This window comes from Rhododendron vialii, chromosome 2a, assembly GCF_030253575.1.
Source record: "Rhododendron vialii isolate Sample 1 chromosome 2a, ASM3025357v1".
In the NCBI taxonomy this organism is placed as follows: Eukaryota; Viridiplantae; Streptophyta; class Magnoliopsida; order Ericales; family Ericaceae; genus Rhododendron; species Rhododendron vialii.
Window position 1 is genome coordinate 20,208,426 of NC_080558.1, and position 17,879 is coordinate 20,226,304.

The following is a 17,879-nucleotide window of genomic DNA, read 5'->3' on the forward strand; positions in this document are numbered from 1 at the left end:
ACCATATAAAAGTGCCTAAACCCTAGGGTACCCTACTCTAGGATAGGAAAGTGCACCCTAAAATCCTATGAAAATGGCTAAACCCAAGGGTGCCATACCCTACCCTAGGGAATGGACTTGGCATACTATGAACTTTTGAAATTAGACTTGACACCTTGCAAAACTAATAGGTGGACTTGTGGGCTTATAAAATTCACATAATGGAGGTAAGACCAATTTTTTATAGATTTTTCAAAAGTAACTCTGTTTCCCTTATCACATAATTGACTAATGCTAAGTAAATTATGCTTTAATCCATCAACATGTAAAACATTTTCTAATAGTAGTAGAGGGAGTTTTACCAATGGTACCTATACAGATGATCTTGCCTTTGTTGTCGCCAAAGGTAACATATCCACCATATTTTCCAGCAAGGGTTGAAAACATTGATTTGTCTCCAATGTCTGGAGCATCCAATATCGAAATATCATTTCCCTTGTTTGGACTTTGACCTGAGGCAGACCTACAATGACATTCATTTGGTTGAAAATAGTTTTAAAAGACTTTTGCTTTTTGAAGGGTTTATATCCAATTCAGGCTTTATCAAAAACACATTTTTGAGCACCTAACAGTTTATTAAAAAATTCTTCTCCTTGAGTGAATTTGAAAATTATTTTAGTCAAATCAGTGTTCTTTTCCTTTAAAAAAACATTCTTCGTTTTCAAATCATCTAAATCTTTACAGAGAGATGCAACTAGTTTCTTTAATCTAGAATTAGTAGTAGCTAGTTTAATAGACTCATCATATAAATCATTAAAAGACAATTGCAATTCATCAAAATTATCTTGCAGTTCTTCAACTGAAATAGGGTCTAGATATACCTCATCATCATCTTCCAAGGCCATAAGGTAGAGGTTGATGGTATTGTCATTTTCGAAGCTGGTGAGAGCGTGACTCAAGGAACACTTCTTCCTCTGCCCTTGCTTGTCAAACAGAGATTAACAACGTTGGAGTCGCTTAATTCTTCTTCTAAGCTATCGATGTCGCTTTCACCCCAAGCAGCTATCATAGCCTTCTTGCTTTTGTCCTTTCCTTTTCTATTTTCTTTTGATAGGTTGGACAATGAGTTTTGATGTGCCCAGGCTTTTGGCATCCATAGCAGATGATTTGATCTTTCTTTTCTTCATCCCTTTAGTGATTCCTTCTGAATGGTCGACGGCCAAATTTTCTCTTACTGATGAGTTTGTTGAATCGTTTGCTAAGCAGTGCAATATCCTCATTGCTTGGCAGATCTTCATCTTCTTCCTTTTGTGAGGAAATGGACTTGAAGGCAATGTTCTTCCTTTTCTTGTTGTCATCTTCCTCATTGGCCTTCATCTCTATCTCATAGGTCATGAGAGAACCCATCAACTGGTCTAGACTGAGTGTTCGTAAGTTCTTAGCTTCCTGGATGGCAGTGACTGTTGGACCCCAACTCTTTGGTAAGCACCTAAGAATTTTTCTAACCATTTCTGCATTTTTGAATACACTTTTCCAAGAGATTTGAATTCATTAATAATGTCAGTAAAGCGTGTAAACATAATAGAGATAGATTCATTAGGAACCATTTTAAACAGTTACAGTAATATTCATGAACTCTTATGCTGATTTTGGATTCTTTAACCTGATTGGTACCTTCATAGGTTACATCCAGTTTGACCCATATTTCCTTAGCGGTGTCACATGCAGATGCGATTGAATTCAGATGCATATAACGAACAGTATAAAGTATGCTTAGCCTTAGCATTCAATTGCAACATCCTTTTATCAGTATCGTTCCATTCAGCCTCGAACTTAGGAACTAATACTTTTTCTACTTTTTTTTAGTAGGTAATATGGGACTGTTACAAATAATAGACCAAAGATCATATTTCATAGATTGGATAAAAATCATCATTCTAATTTTCCAATAATTATAATTATGCCCAGAAAATAAAGGAGTCCTGGTGATCGATTGACCTTCGGCCATGGATGTGATAACGATGGTTGCCATAGATTTACTCTAAGACTGTGAAGTCAAACATAAGAGCCAGGCTCTAATACCAATTGTTACCCAGGTGGCAATCCAAGAGGGAGGTGGATTGGGTAATTAACAAATAATTGTGGAATAAAGCTAATTTAGTTAGTATAATTAAACTATGTATAGTAAATGCACAAATTAAATACAATATAAAGGGCAAGTAAGTAAAGAGATAAGGGAGAGAGAGTGCAGACGATGTATAGTGGTTAAGCGCCCACTGTCCAGCCTCGTCCACTGCCCTAGAGTCATTTCCACTAACTCAAATGGTCAGCTTCTGGTGCCGATCCAAACCTTTACAAAGGTAGCTTTCCCGAGGAGCCTACCGAACTGCTTTGCTAACTTTCCCGAGGAGTTTGTCGAACCGCTGTAAGTTTTTCACCAAACTCATATTACAAGTGCCCTACAAAAATTTACCCCAATTTCTGAACAATGAATTTTCCCTCACAAACTACAAAAAAGATGGGATTTACAGACGAATTTCAGACTCAAATTCTCGGCAAGAATTCTCTTAGAAGAGAAAGATGGTACAATTTAAGCTCACAATATTTTTGCACTCAAAGATGAATACAAGTGTAGATTACGAGAGACCGGGAGATATCGAAGGTTTTACTCTCGGAGTATTGCAGAATGTGGGATCTTTGGTGAGCTTCTCTTCTGGTGAAGCTTCAGGTAATAGCCTGAACATTTAGATCGTAAGATTCGTAACTGCAAAGCTTGAAGGTCAACAATAGCGGAACAAAAAATCATCTGAACGACAACCTCTGAGGCATCCACAGTGGCATAATCAAAAACAAATTATTTTTAAAGTTAATAATATTGGAGTAAAAAATAGCTCATAATAGTATAATCAAACTTAACAATATTTTTAGAAATAATCAAATTTTGGGCTTTGGATAACCAAAACTAGCAACCTTTTTCAATAATCAAAATTTGTGGATCTCACACCATATAAGTTAACTGGTTCTAAAATTTATGTACACGCGTGTTTCAAATGGTATTTTCTTCTCATTTTCTTCGCCTGCTCTATATCTCATTTTCTTCAGCCACAAACTCTTTCTTTTTCTTTCCCTCCAAAAGTGTCCAAAAGTGAAGCTCATATCTTTCAATCATTTACAATTCAACTCATTGTCACCGGATTAAGATATTTCACTTTTTTTTCCGTTTTTATTTTACTTTTTCGTTCATCTCCTTGTGGTTAAGTACATGAAGAACCTTGTATTCTTTTACAAATTCAAAAATACATCTGTTTTTTTTTTTTTTTTTTGAGTACATGATTTTTTTTCCAAATTCATAATATGAGGGAAGGAAGTCACCAATTTTTTCTCCAAAATTAAGGGAAAAAATCGATATATTTTTGCCAAAAAAAAACCGTAATGGAGGGAAGTGATCAATGGTGGAAAACATTTGTCGCTGCATTAAGGTGTTTCACTTTTTTTTTCCGTTTTTACTTTATTCTTTTTTCGTTCCTCTCCCTGTGGTTGAGTACAAAAAGAACCTTACATTTTTTTACAAATTCAAGAACACATCTATTTTTTTTTTTTTTAGTACATGAATTTTTTTCCAAATTCATAATATTAGGGAAGGAAGTCACCAATTTTTTTCTCAAAATTAAAGGAGAAAATCGATATATTTTTGCCAAAAAAAAAGTGTAATGGAGGGAAGTGATCAATGGTGGAAAACACAAGGGGAGAGAGAGTGAAATTGTAGTGTATCCCTTATTTTAGTGATGGACTAGAAGTGACCATTGTAAACCTCAACATTGTTAAGCCTAGCAACTTCTTAAATGGATAATCAAAAGCTGATGTGTCAACTTTTAATTATCATTTTTTGTTATGCCACTGTGGATGGCCTAATAATGGACAACCACTTTGCTAGGTCAAGAAATGGGCCAGCATGCTATGGGCTACAAACCATTTTGGCTAAAGGTTACTTTATGCCAGACTTCTATTGGGCTCTAATCAATTTTGAGCCACAGTATTTAAATAATGTTTTGGGCCAATGGTTCATCTAGCAAAACGAAATTTTATAAAGTAGTTCGAAACGAAATAGTATAAGAAAATGAATTTTGATCGCTGATCATATATCAAGATTTTATCAATTTCAATAAGTCATATTTAACAAGGCTTTTAAAGAAATCAATTTTGTTATAAAATATAATAAAAAAATAAGTTATTTCCAACAATCTCCCCCGTTTTGATAATGACACAAAATATGATTTTTAAAAACAATGATAAGTAAAAACTGAACAAATGCTCCCTCTATGTATATGCTCCCCCTCAATGTATGCACAACAACAATATATATATATATGATCAACGAGTAGTATAACAATCAAAATAGAGATGGATGCCCACAACAATAAAAATAGCGATAGATAAAGCTAAGCCCCGGGTTTTTAAAGAACTTTCCTGTGTGAGTCGATTGACTACTGAAACCTGATGATGCTTTTGTGGTTGGCCATGGGTCCCACCCAGTGAACCTTGGGAAGATTGAGAAGTCCATCACAAAGCCTCCACCTTTGCTAGTTTTTGTTAAAAAGAGTACTAAACAATTTTACTGGAAAAGTAAAGCAACTCCAAAACAAGGCCCAGTCTTGGAAATGTTTTCACCATCTCTTTTGCATAACACTTCCCACAAATTTTATTTACTTGTTATTTCCGCATCTCATTGGTAGTTAGTAGAAATGTTTTTGAGAATTTGAATATCTTTTTAATGTTATCTAAAAAAGGACTACTTTACCAGGAAAAAAAAAACTAATCAAATAAATTCAAAAAGCCGTCAACCAAACAAGTTAGTGAAAAGTATTCTGCAAAAAAAAATTTCTGAAAACCACCACTATACAGAATCAGAAAATTTTTCTTTCCTTTTTGTCATGTCTAAAAAAACATAATGGGGTCCAAAAGGAATTAACCGAAGACAGATGAAGGAAGCCGTCCATATTGGGAGGATATTAGAGATCCAGTGGCGGCTTCCTCCTACACTCATTATGGCTTGCCAGGCATCTACGGTAACTTCGTTTTACTTGGTCTAATAATCACAAGGGTCCAAGTTTCTACTTTCTCTTGAGATCAACTACAAATTAGTATGATTTTTCAGCCCCAGGCATCTACGGAAACTTCGTTTTACTTGGTCTAATAATCACAAGGGTCCCAGGTTCTACTTTCTCTTGAGATCAACTACAAGTTAGTATGATTTTTCAGCCTCCGCTGAAAATCAGGAGAACAACTAGGAAAATCCAAGGTATAATTCTCATTCTCTAAAGCACTTTAGTTTTAGGTTCCAAAACAATCTTCCATACAATTTGGTTACCATGAGATTGAATGCAAAAAGGTGATGGACAGAACAAATCCACTTGAGGTAAAAACAAAACTTAATTTGTAACATACCACAGGAAGCCTTTAATGTTCAATCCCCCTGCTGTTAGCGCTAAGTAATGTTCAAATTCCAATCGCCAGTTGAAAATTACAATATAAACCCATTTACCTCCGGGACAAATTAAGATGGTCTAATTTCCCACTGCATACGAGATCATTCAACAAAATCAGTGTTATCTACGGTTTATGAAAAACACTTAAAAACTACTTGGCTGGTCTAAAAACAAGGGAGAAAGATAGTCTACTAAGCTATTTAGCACGGATACTTCTAGAAGCGAATTGTATCCATATTTCCTCCCGATTGGATAACTATATTCCTTGGACGGATACTTCTAAAAGCGAATCATATCCATATTTCCTCCCTTTTGGATAACCATATTCCTCGGATACATTGTGCATACGTATCTAATAATTTCAAATACAATAAGTTGCACATCCAAACTTTTAAGAAATTGCGATTGTAATATTTTAGCATAGAATAGGAGAATAAATATCTCGATAGACAAAACATTAAGTTTCTGAAATACTTTTGATGGAAAAAGAAAATAGTCAGACAGGAGTAATGTCTTACCTTTTCACAGTATGTTAAGTTGACGAATCCCTATGGTGTTACATATGTGTATCAACATTCTTTAGAGTGGCTAAAGGATCTTAAACTAATTCACACGACTGACTCTAAAATTGTAAGACAACTTCTTTACAGCTATATCTTGGTTGTATCTGTGTCCAATTTTTTTAGATTTTTGCATATTGCCATACCCGTATCTGTCGTATCCGTTATCGTAACAACCATGTTTCATAGCTATGAAACACTACCAACGAGTAGTTATAGCTTCAAAACACTACCAAAAGAAAATTATCCTACCAATAGCTACGTTGTGCTAACCCAAGGGTTTAGTTCCAGCTCAATCATATAGAATTATTAGCAGACAAGATTCAGATCAATTACCATTTCAGAGTATCACAGTTTTGTATATCTTTTCTCAATTAAGGTTTTGATAAATCAGCATCAATAACCCAAAAATCCAATATTTAATTCATTTCGACATTTTGTGACAACAAAGAAAGGAAGGAACCAAAAACATCAAAAATAATGACAACAGTAGAAGCTGGCTATAGGTCCTACAAAGAGGACAAGGAACAAAAAAAAAAACAAAACAAAAATAATGACAAAAGTAGAAGCTGACAATAGTTCCTACCAAAATTTAGCCGGCTTAAGCTTAACTATTAGACCAGGATCTTTAAAATATGGAATTTAAGAAGTTGAGAATAATATTACACTATGCGGGAGAATCTTATTGATCTTGGGCTAGGAATGATGGTTTTCAAAAGGAGGCCAGTGGTAGTGAAATTGAGGTGGGCGGAAGGATGGTTCATGCTAGAGGTAGGGTCTTTGCATCTGTAGAGCAAGGCAGTATATATTTGACCCTTCCTTTAAAGGTTAGGGAAAATGACGGTCCAAGACGTGTGTGTTTTGATAATTTATATCCATCAATGACATGCTGAGAACATTTATTAATTATGAAAATATTCTTAGCGAGTATTAATTATCTAAGCACATTATTGGCCGTCATTTTCCCTAAAGGTTAACTTGGTGGGCCGTGTCTTGGGACTAGCCCAATCCCCTTTGGCACGTTCTGGTAAATAAGTTAGGGAAAATGACGGCCAAGGACGTGTTTAGATAAATAATACCCGTCAAGGACAAGCTAAGAACATTTGTTAATACTGAAAATGTCATTGGCGGATATTAATTATCCAAATACGTCATGGGCCGTCATTTTCCCAATAAGTTAGCCCATCGTTCTTCTTTTTTGTCATAACCGCATTCAAATTGATTGAGCCCATAATTATCTGGTGGACCCAAATTTATTTGAAGGCTTTGACCATTTTTGACTTGAATTAAAATCAAGATATCTATTTTCCAAATTCATTGGATGGCCTAAAAAGCTGAATAGCTTTTTTTGTCCTTATTCAAATTTCTTTCACATTTGTTAGTTTTTCATCAACTTTTTGTAGATTATTGCTTCGTCATAACGAGAAGAATCTAAAAAATACAAAATCATGATTGAAACCCCAATTTTTTTAAATGAAGACAAAAAAAAAATTGACTTATTGGCTTATTTTTGTCTTTATTCAAAAAATTTAGGTTTCGGTCGTAAGTTTTTACTTTTTAGATTCCTCCTCCTCATAAAGAAGTAATAATCAACAAAAAGTTGACGAAAAATAAACGAACGTGAAAAAAAATTAAATAAGAACAAAAAAATAAGTTATTTGACTTATTAGGCCCAACAACCCACTCATACCAAAATTTTAGTGTCTAAAGTGACCACCATTCTCTGTATAATTCTTTAAACTCAAAGTGAGGAGCTGCTGGGGCTTTTAATCCTTTAACCTACTCTTTTTTTCCAATTACAAGAATGTAATTGTTGCAACCCTAGGAGATCACAGATAAGTTTCTGTGCGATTACAAGGTTATGAAAAAATGTTTGCTTGGTAGTTGGATTCCTTTAATAGGTGCGATTAGGAAAGATGACCCCTCTTTTTTATACAACCTTTCAAATCAATCGAGAACAGAGACGGCTAGACGCCCAATACTCCCTGGACAAAGTGAGGGTTCAAATCCCACCAGCTCCGTAACCTGTACTATATGAGAAATCATTTTTTGATTGATCCCAATGTCTAGATTTTGTGTTTGCTTAGCCAACCCATGATGGGATGGGTACACACCATCGTTTTGCTGTGGAGTAGAGAGAGCGGTGCACTCGCCATATCAGAGTCCCAAAGACGTGAACCATTGAGTGATAACTAACCAATGTGAAATCCTAAATTAGTTTTTGACATCTCATGCGATCGATTAACAAAACTCATTACTGCCCAATGGCCAGGTCTTCTGAGAGAAAATTCATGTTTCATATGTGTCAAGGTGGACTAAAAAAAACTCCCAACTTCTAATACATACAAAATTCATATTTTAGCATCTCTCTCACGGTTGTATTAGGTTAATTTCTAAAATCTAAATTGAATTTTATTTTATTTTTTTTTGTTTTTGGGGTTTCTGGGATTGATGCGGCACTGGAAATGGTTCTTCCTATAACATGAGATAAAGATCAAGTCCTCATTTATGTTTGTCTTATTCTTATATGATAGTAATTAACTCCATGAAATTGGATTTTTCCTTCATCATCAAACATAAGATTATATACATCTAATTTTTTTTAATCATTAGAAGTAAATATATTTTGGAAGAAAAAGTAGAAAATAAATTTTGATAAAGGGAGTATCAACTATCGTAAAATACGAAAATGAGATGTAACCTAGTAGCTTTGGAATTTGAACTAAATTAAATTGCTTTTTTGGACAATGACTTATTTTCCTTGGTACTGAATTTTTTTAAACCTCTAGTCAACATATTTGAAATTTAGGATTCGTCTCAGCGTGAGAAAAAAAAAATATAAATCTAACTGAGTTTAAAAATAAGTTTAGAAAGAAAAACTTATATCCACAATGCTATAATCAAAAGTAAAAAGTTTTTAAAGTTAACAATGTATTTTTGGGTAAATTAAACCACTTTATAAAGCAAACAGCCTCAAACTAACAGAGAATACAAAACAAACTCTGAAAAGATGTTCGAACAGTGAACACCATAAAAGGGAAAACCTCAAAGTCACCCAGACCCACTTACAAAAGCAAGACAAAACAGACAACAATCAAGGAAAAAACAGGCAGTACACAACTAGAGACTGAAAATCCTAGAACTTAAGCCCCAAACAGCAGACATCAATCTGGCTTCATCAGTACGCGGAAGGTCTCTCCAAGAGCAGAGACATGCTCTAACTTCTGCGATGATGTGAGAACTCAACAAAGGAGCAAGAAGAGATTTTCTTTGAAAAACTCTGTTATTCCTTTCACGCCAAATCCAATAGATCGGAGCTGCCAAAGAAAGCTTATAAACTCTGCAACGGAGTGAGGCTCCACTCATCCGAAAGCATACCCAGTCAATTTCCCCTGACAACCCCAAAACTGATCGAGTAATATGATTCTTAGACAGAACCACCTGCCAAACCTCCTTAGAATACGGGCATGAGAAAAATAAATGTTCATGAGTCTCTACGCCATTTAGGCACAAGCTACAACCGACAGTAGTCCCCATCCCCCATCTACCGAATCTATCCATAGTTGAAAGTCTGCCCCCAAAAAAGCAATCCACACAATGAACGCCCACCGAGGAACATGATGAGGAAATTAAACACTTCCCGCCCACAGAACAATGGGATACGACACCCTCAAAGCCCGCCAAGCAGATATGGCAGAGAAATGACCATCTCGAGTAAGGGTCCAATGCACCAAATCAGAAGTAAGAGTATTAGGAACCAAAGTAGAAGGGGTTTAAGCTACTATTTCCCTTGTAACCACACTTCGTGGCCTCGGCCACTTCTAGGAACCATGGTGAATAATAGAGAATACCTTAGCAAGTAAAGATCTCCCCATATTGGCATCACCAAATTTCAGATACAGGGGGCCCAATGCATGCTAGTTATCAATCCAGAGAAAGGTAGAGGAACCATCACCAATAGTATATTTAATCCAAGGTTGGACTAGGTCCCTAAGATGAAAAAGCTTCCTAATGGTCCAAGAAGCCTCAATAGGAATTCTAATTCTCCACAAACTTTGATCTTTAATAATGTAGGTATGAATCCATTTTATCCAAAGAGTGTCAGACTTGAGACACAAGGCCCATAAATGCCTTAACATAGATGCTTGGTTCCAATCTTTGAGAAGTCTGAACCCCAATCCTCCTTCCTCCTTAGGAGCACACACAAATTGCCAGGCCACTTTAGCATTAGAAGTTTTGAGCTCAGGGCTAGACCAAAGGAAAGATCTCAGCATCCTTTCGATGTCAGCTAGAACCCTCTGGGGAAGAATAAAAATTGAAGACCAGTAGACTTGTATACTGAAAAGAATTGACTGCACAAACTGAGCTCTGCCCCCATAAGAAAGGGTTTTATTAGACCAAGACTGGATTCTACTAAGTATCCTTTCTTTCAACTGTGCACAATCTGTAGCTTTGAGACGAGTTAAGATAAGAAGAACCCCTAAATACTTCACAGGTAAAGTGCCTATAGGGATTGGTAGAATAACATTCAAACCAACTTTAGTTACCTCATCAACACCTGAGAAAAATATGGTACTTTTCTGCATATTAGGACTAAGACCAAAGAGCACATGGAAATCAGCCAAAGCATCTGCCACTAACTGAAAAGTGTTAGCTTCAGCCCCATAGAGAACAAAAAGATCATCTGCAAAGATTAGATGGGAAATGTTTAAAGCCTTGCATCTTGGATGAAAAGCAAATTTAGGACACTGGCTAATACGATACTGAAGAAGAGCAGTAAATCCTTCCATGACAAGCAGAAAAAGATAAGGAGATAATGGATCCCCCTATCGTAACCCTCTCTTTCCAAGGAAGAACCCCTCAAATTCTCCATTTATCACCACTGAATACATGGGCGAAGTTATGCAGACTTGAACCCAATGAATGAATTGACTAGGAAACTCCATTGTCTTCATAATATTCAGCACAAACTCCCAATCCACTGAATCTTAGGCGTTCATTAAGTCCATTTTTATGGCACACCTAGGCTTGCCACTCGCTCTATGATAATTCTTGACAATCTCCTGCATAAGCAAAATGTTGTCCAATATCGATCTTCCTTTTACAAAAGCGGATTGATTTGGACTGATAATGAAAGGAAGAAAAGGTTGCAACCTATTGGCAAGAACTTTTGTCACACATTTATAGACCACATTGCAACAAGCAATGGGTCTATAATCCCTTATAGTATTAGGAGACTAGATTTTGGGAACCAAAGTTAAAACTGTGCAATTCCATTGTCTAGGCATTATCCCACTTTGAAAACATAGTTGAATAGCATGAATCACTTCCTCACCCACCACATCCCAATTCTTCTGAAAGAAATTAGAACTAAAACCATCTGGACCAGGGGCTTTCTCCCCTTTAATTGACCACATAGCAGCCTTGATTTCCATGCTAGAGACAGGCTTAGAAAGAGCTTCTTTCATATCACTAGGAAGCCGTTGGGCTACAGCAATACTTACCACATGAGAGGCATCAACCTTCTGAGCGAAAGAGGTACCCAACAAGCCCATATAATACCCCAGTATCTCACCCTTCACTTCAACAGGATCAGTTAACCTTGTACCAAAAGCATCAGTCAAACTTAGAATTTTTGAAGTCTTGTGGTGGAAGAACCTGGTATTGTGGTCTCCTAAAGCAAGCCATTGAATTCTAGATTTTTGTGTTTTGAATGATTCCTCTGCTAAACTCAACTCTACAAACCTTGTATGCAGAATCCTTTCCTCTTCGATAAGGGTAGCATCATAAGGACGTTGAAAACATTGCTTTTGAATAAAAGCCAACTCCTGTCTAACTTGGTCAACCCGGCCCCCAATATGAGAGAAAAACTTTTTATTGAAAGCCCTGAGAATTGGTTTCAATCTCACAAGTTTCCCATATAACTGAGAGTGTCTAGAGCCTCTAAAAGGCTCCCTCCAAGATTTTTGTAATTCATCCTTGAAGTTGGCATGTTTCATCCAAAAGCTAAAGAACTTAAAAGGAATCTTTCTAGGAATTTCAGGCAGAACATCCACTAAAATAAAGCAATGGTCAGAAATTCCAAGTGGCAAAAAAGTTGTTTCAGATTCTGAGAACTTATCCAGCCAAGTAGGGGAAATGAGAATCCTATCTAACTTACTCTTCCTATCTCCAAGGCCCCCCTTTTTATTGGACCAAGTGAACCACATCCCTTTGAAAGGCATATCATCCATACAAATATTATCAAGGCAATCATTAAATTCCATAGCAGCACCCCCATCAACACCAACTAGACATTCAGAAAGCCTTCGAACTACATTGAAATCACCTAGTTGAATCCAAGGTACATCACCAATAGAAGAATACAAAAATCTCATTTCCATCCAAAGCTGTCTTCTAACAGACAGCAAATTATGGCCATACACATAAGAAACATAGAACATAAGCTAATCAATAGTAAGTACCTTAACCACCAACAACTGAGAAGAAGAATGAATCATATCTACTGTAAAAAGTTGAGGATCCCATCCCATAACAATTCTTGCAACTAAATCATTAGAAGCATTATGGAGAAAAGACCAACTAGCAGGGAAACAACGCTTGACTGTATGGTCAATGTTTTCAGGCGTTACCTTGGCCTCAACAACACCCATCATACCCAACCTATGAACCTTGATCATGGAGTGAACTTCCTTCTGTTTCAAGGGATCATTTAAACCCCTGATGTTCCAGGCCCCCAAGCTAATTTTGGACATAAAATCTATGATTTAGTACCACCCCCCACCCCCTTTTTTGGAATAGGGGGATCAACTTTCCCTTTGCCTCTACCCCGACCTTTTTTAGTAGGCACAACAATTTCAGGGAGATCAGGGGAATCAAGGGGCACTCTTGCTACTAAAACCGGGCCAACCCCTTCAAGTTCCTTCTTACCAGCTATATGATCAAGCTCAGCAAGGACAGAGAAAGAGTTGCCACTCCGAGCAATAGAACATTGACCCGTATCCAAACCTCATTCCACGACAGGAGGAGACACACACTCAGGAATAGTAGCTGCAGAAACCACAGCCTGCTTCCCTTGAGATTTCTCTGAGATAGGCATAGGTAAATCAGGAGCCAACTGTGTTAAAATGACCTCTTCTGTAGGCGAAGAACCTTCTTCAAGAGAGGCCTTTCCTAACCCATTCAGTTTTAGGCTTTGTCACCTTTGCTTTAACAATACACTGATCTTCAGAGTGGCCAAAAAGATGGCACTCCAAACACTTCACAGGTCGCCAAGGGTACTTAACCCCCACAGTTGCAAATAGGCCACAATATTCCACATCAACCATTTCTGGCAAGACAGATCTAACTTCAACCTCAACACACAGTCGAGCATAGCTAAGCCTTTGACAGCTCTCTGTTAAAGCATCAGCATGGAGGGGTATTCCTATAGCACTCGCTATATAGCTCAACCCAGCTGCATTCCATAAAACCAAAGGAACTTGATACAATTGAACCCAGATAGGGACTTTGGCAAATTGCTCCTTCCGAAGCTCCATCTGAGGAGTCCATGGTTTAAGGACTAGGAGTTTATCCCCAAAAAGCCAAGGACCAGCAGCAATGACCCTCTTATGAGCATTAACTTGTGAAAATTTGAAAAAGAAAAAGCCCTGCTCATTAGACATAACCTTTTGGATACCAAATTTCTTCCAAATCTGGAAAGCAGTATTCGAAACAGCACCAAATGGTAACTTCTTGTCTAGAAAATACCTGACTACATAGTTATTCCATTTAGCAATCCCTGCCTCAACTACATCCTCAGGAGGGCACACAACGACCTTGGCTTCCTTAACCTGTGGGGGATGGAAAGATAATTTCATACGAGGGCCACCAGGATCCTGTGTGACAACATCAGTCCAAGTAGGTTTAGGAATAATCAAATATGATTCACAATGCTATAATCAAACTTAACAACCTCCTTAGAAATAATCAAATTTTGGGCTTTGAATAACCAAAACTAGCGACCTTTTGACAATAACCAAATTTATTGAGTACCCTACATATTCTCAATCAAATACACTAATTATTATACAAAAATGTTCTATGTCTCTTCCCTTTTCCTCTCTCTTTTTCTTTTCAAACAATATTTTAAAAAAATTATTTTTAAAAAAAATAGTTTTTTTCCAAAAAAAAAGTTTCAAAAACTATTTTCTATTTCTAGTAAATAGTTTCTATTAGTTTCAAAACTATTTTTAGAAAACTTATTTTCTAGTGTTCACAGTTTTTAGTTTTTTTGTAGTTTGAAAAGATAATGTGGCAAATTTTGATTATCCAATTTTGATTATGTTATTGTAGACATCTACATTGCTAACCTTAGCAATCTCTTAAATAAATAATCAAAAGCTGATGTGACAACTTTTAACTTTCAATTTTTTATTATAGTATTGTGGATACCCTAAGTAAAAAAAATGAGTATTCGGAATTGTTTTTGGCTTAGGAAAAAAATGTTTGTTTGATAGGGATGGGTTCCTCTAATAGGTGCCGTTAGGCAATGGGAGCACAATTCTCTGTACAACTCTTTTAACTCAGAGTATGTAAGAAGTTGTTAGCTTTGTTCCGTTCCGGAAACCAAAATAAGTATTTATTTTTTAAGAAGGCAATTTCAAGCTAAAAAATTATGGCCTTATTGAAATCTAAAAATATGCAATATGGATTTTGTTTGGAAGATCTTGATGAGATCTTTTATACAATGCAAAAAAATTTGAAAAATTATTTTTCATTTACTTTATTTTTGAGTTTGAAAATGTGAAATAACCTGCTTATTTTTTAAGAAGGTTTCTGGAACGGGGCCGTACTCTTTCACCACTTTTTTTTCATTGTACCCCATAAAATTAAGTTGACTTTAAGATTACAAGAATATAATTCTTGCATAAGCCCCGGGAAAAAAATGTATCCAAATCAGAAGATGATTGAATAGGCTAGTCCGCCAAATCCCCTGTTAAATTTACAAGTTACAAAGGTTAACCTATATAAGGTTGTAAATCAACCGAGTCAAATTGTACTGTGTTCAAGTTTGTTTATTAAATTGTGGTGAGCTCGAGTTCAAACATATAGTAAAAACTTAACGAGTCGAGTACAAACCGAACCAGTTGAACCTTGACTCGTACTCGAGCTTATTCACTAACCTTAACGAGTCAATCACACGCACACACACATATATAATTGCATAGTAGAGGTAATTTTGATTGTGCAAGCTAATTATAAGAAAAAGTCTCTATTTTGAAATACCTAGTGATGCAATATACTACAGTTTTTGAGTATTGCACTGCAACATATTACTTTGGAAAATTATAGAAATGGTCCTCCTAGTTTCACTCGAGTTTCATTTTCGTTCTCCAAGTATCAATTGCAACTCTTTTGACCTTTAAGTTTGGTTTTCGTACTAAGTTGGTCCAATTGATAATGCATGTCAGCCAAACTGGACGGAAAAAATTAGATTGAGGCACTTAATGATATCTGATCGAGCTAATTTTTTTAACGCTTGTCCTACTCGACGGGCTCTACGAAGTGAACATTTTCGATCATCGAAGCGAGACTGAAGCGGCGACGATTTGCCGTACACAGCACGCTTTGCAGCACGGGGCTACGCAATACCGTCCCCAAGTTCGATGAAAACATGCCGGAGATAAGTTTATGTAGAGCTCAAGGTTATTAAAAAATAAAAATGCTAGTTTGGTAGTTGGGTTCTTCTAATTGGTGCGATTAGGAAAGATGACCCATCTTCTCTATACAACCCGCTAGTTCGGTTAAGAAGTAATAGCGAGTTGTTGGGACCCCATGCACTTTAATCCCAATATTACAAGTTTGTGTTTGTATAGTTGTCGAGTAGAGAGAGCAACACACCCGCCATATCAGAGTCCCAAAGACTATAACATCCAAACATTTTGCTCGGCGTTCCAAATGTGCAACATTGTAACTTATAAAGTGAAGTATTAAGTGATAATTAACTGATGCGAGCTCGTACATCAGTTTTTGACATGCATCTCATGCGATTAAGAAAACCCATCAATTACTACAGCGGAATGGCCAGGTTTTCTGTTTGAAAATTTAGTAGTACCATAGCTAGGAGGGACTTCGAGTTAGTGGTGTGCAGTAAGGTGTACAGCACCGTGTTGAGCACATTCAAACCGTCGAATCGTGCATTCGACGGCTCGGATCTCATCTCGGCAACCAACAATCGAGAGCCGTTCATTGCCTATATGAGACCCGAACCATTGGATGCACGATCTGATGGCTTGGCCGTGCTGCGCACACAACTGCACAATACCATCCCCAATTCCAACTAGGAGTACTAAAAGATCTGATTGATTCATTGAATCGAAAATGAAAAATGCGCCAACTTTTTTTTCACTAATTTTACAAAATAAACATTTATTAAGAATCAGTCTCAAATATAATATTGGACCCTAAAAAAGGAACCGCGGAAGGGAGTATATATTTGACTCTTCCTTTAAAGGTTAACTTGGTGGGCCGTATCTTAGGACTAGCCCAAATTTCTAACACGTTCTGGTAAATAAGTTAAGCCTATCTTTTTCTTTTCTTTTTGTCATAACCGCATTTCAACTAGATTGAGCCTCTAATTTTCTGGTAAACCCAAATTTATTTGAAGGCTTTGAGCATTTTTTACTTGAATTAATCAAGATATCTATTGGGAAAATGACGGCTCAGGACATATTTTGATATTTAATACCTACCAAGGACATGTTAAGAATATTTATTAATACTGAAAATGTCATTGGAAGGCCTAATTAGCCAAAAGGCTTATTTTGTTTGTTCTTATTCAAATTTTTTTTTCGCATTTATTAGTTTTTCATCAATTTTTTGTAGATTATTGCTTCATCATAACAAGAAGAATATAAAAAGTACAAAATTATGATCAAAACCCAATTTTTTTTGAATAAAGACAAAAAATTGACTTGTTGGCTTATCTTTATTCAAAAAATTTGGGTTTCGGTCGTAATTTTTTACTTTTTAGATTCCTCTCATCATAAAGAAGCAATAATCGATAAAAAGTAGACGAAAAACAAACAAATGCAAAAAAAATTGAATAAGAAAAAGGAAAAAAAAAAACCATTTGACTTATGAGGTTGAACAACTCAGGCATACCAAAAATTTTAGTGTCTAAAGGAGCTGTGCTACGTGCACAGACTGCTGTGCACAACAGCCTTTTTCTCCCGCCTCGGGTCGCACAAAGATGATCGGAGCCGCTCATTTTGTTCAAAATATATCGTTTAAGGTCTCTGTAAAAAATGAGTTTCGTTCGATATCGTTTGAGGGGTTAACAAAACACCCAAAATCACTTCAGAATTTAAGTTAACCCCTCAAACGATATCAAACGAAGCTCATTTTTTACAGAGACCTTAAACGATATATTTTGAACAAAATGAGCGGCTCCGATCATCTTTGTGCGACCCGAGGCGGGAGAAAAAAGCTGCTGTGCACAGCAGTCTGTGCACGAATCATTTCTGTGTCTAAAGTGACCACCATTCTCTGTATAACTCTTTAAACTCAAAGTGAGGAGCTGCTGGGGCTTTTAATCCTTTAACCTACTCTTTTTTTTCAATTGCAAGAATGTAAATGTTGCAACCCTAGGAGATCACAGATAAGTTTCTCTGTGCGATTACAAGGTTATGAAAAAATGTTTGTTTGGTAGTTGGATTCCTCTAATAGGTGTGATTACGAAAGATGATTTCTCTTTCAAAAATGCTACTTGCACAACCGTTGTGTTGGTTGTGTGCGTAATTCTGACCGTCCAGATGTATTTGGATGGTATTAAACAAATTCTTCCAAGAAAAAGTCTAACTTTTATGTGAAA

The 17,879-nt window shown here is 36.3% G+C and overlaps 2 protein-coding genes and 1 long non-coding RNA gene across 4 annotated transcripts; all 3 read right to left on the reverse strand.

Moving 5' to 3' along the window:
• Window positions 1-5,130, reverse strand: LOC131315683 (uncharacterized). 2 transcript variants are annotated; one of them, XR_009196860.1, is made up of 4 exons: window positions 3,906-5,130; window positions 2,649-2,797; window positions 861-2,438; window positions 1-502 (listed from the first exon to the last, which is right to left on the reverse strand). It is a non-coding gene; the product is annotated as an uncharacterized LOC131315683 (long non-coding RNA). The 2 variants fall into 2 exon arrangements; XR_009196859.1 differs by lacking the exon at window positions 1-502 and having other exon boundaries at window positions 530-2,438.
• A 4,015-nt stretch (window positions 5,131-9,145) lies between these two features.
• Window positions 9,146-9,586, reverse strand: LOC131317295 (uncharacterized). Its single transcript, XM_058346852.1, has one exon. The coding sequence runs from the start codon at window positions 9,584-9,586 to the stop codon at window positions 9,146-9,148; it is 441 nt and encodes a 146-aa protein (XP_058202835.1).
• A 3,596-nt stretch (window positions 9,587-13,182) lies between these two features.
• LOC131317296 (uncharacterized) lies at window positions 13,183-16,226 on the reverse strand. Its single transcript, XM_058346855.1, has 2 exons — window positions 16,122-16,226; window positions 13,183-13,902 (listed from the first exon to the last, which is right to left on the reverse strand). The coding sequence occupies exons 1-2, from the start codon at window positions 16,224-16,226 to the stop codon at window positions 13,183-13,185; spliced, it is 825 nt and encodes a 274-aa protein (XP_058202838.1).
• Between the last annotated feature and the right edge of the window lie 1,653 nt (window positions 16,227-17,879).

Excerpts from the sequence above, each read along its gene's own strand:
- LOC131317295 (XM_058346852.1), bottom strand. The coding sequence starts at position 9,586 with ATGGATAGATTCGGTAGATGGGGGATGGGGACTACTGTCGGTTGTAGC.
- LOC131317296 (XM_058346855.1), bottom strand. The coding sequence starts at position 16,226 with ATGAGATCCGAGCCGTCGAATGCACGATTCGACGGTTTGAATGTGCTC. Across the intron at positions 13,903-16,121 it reads CGAAGTCCCTCCTAGCTATG|GATCCTGGTGGCCCTCGTAT; the intron begins GTACTACTAAAT and ends GTTGTCACACAG.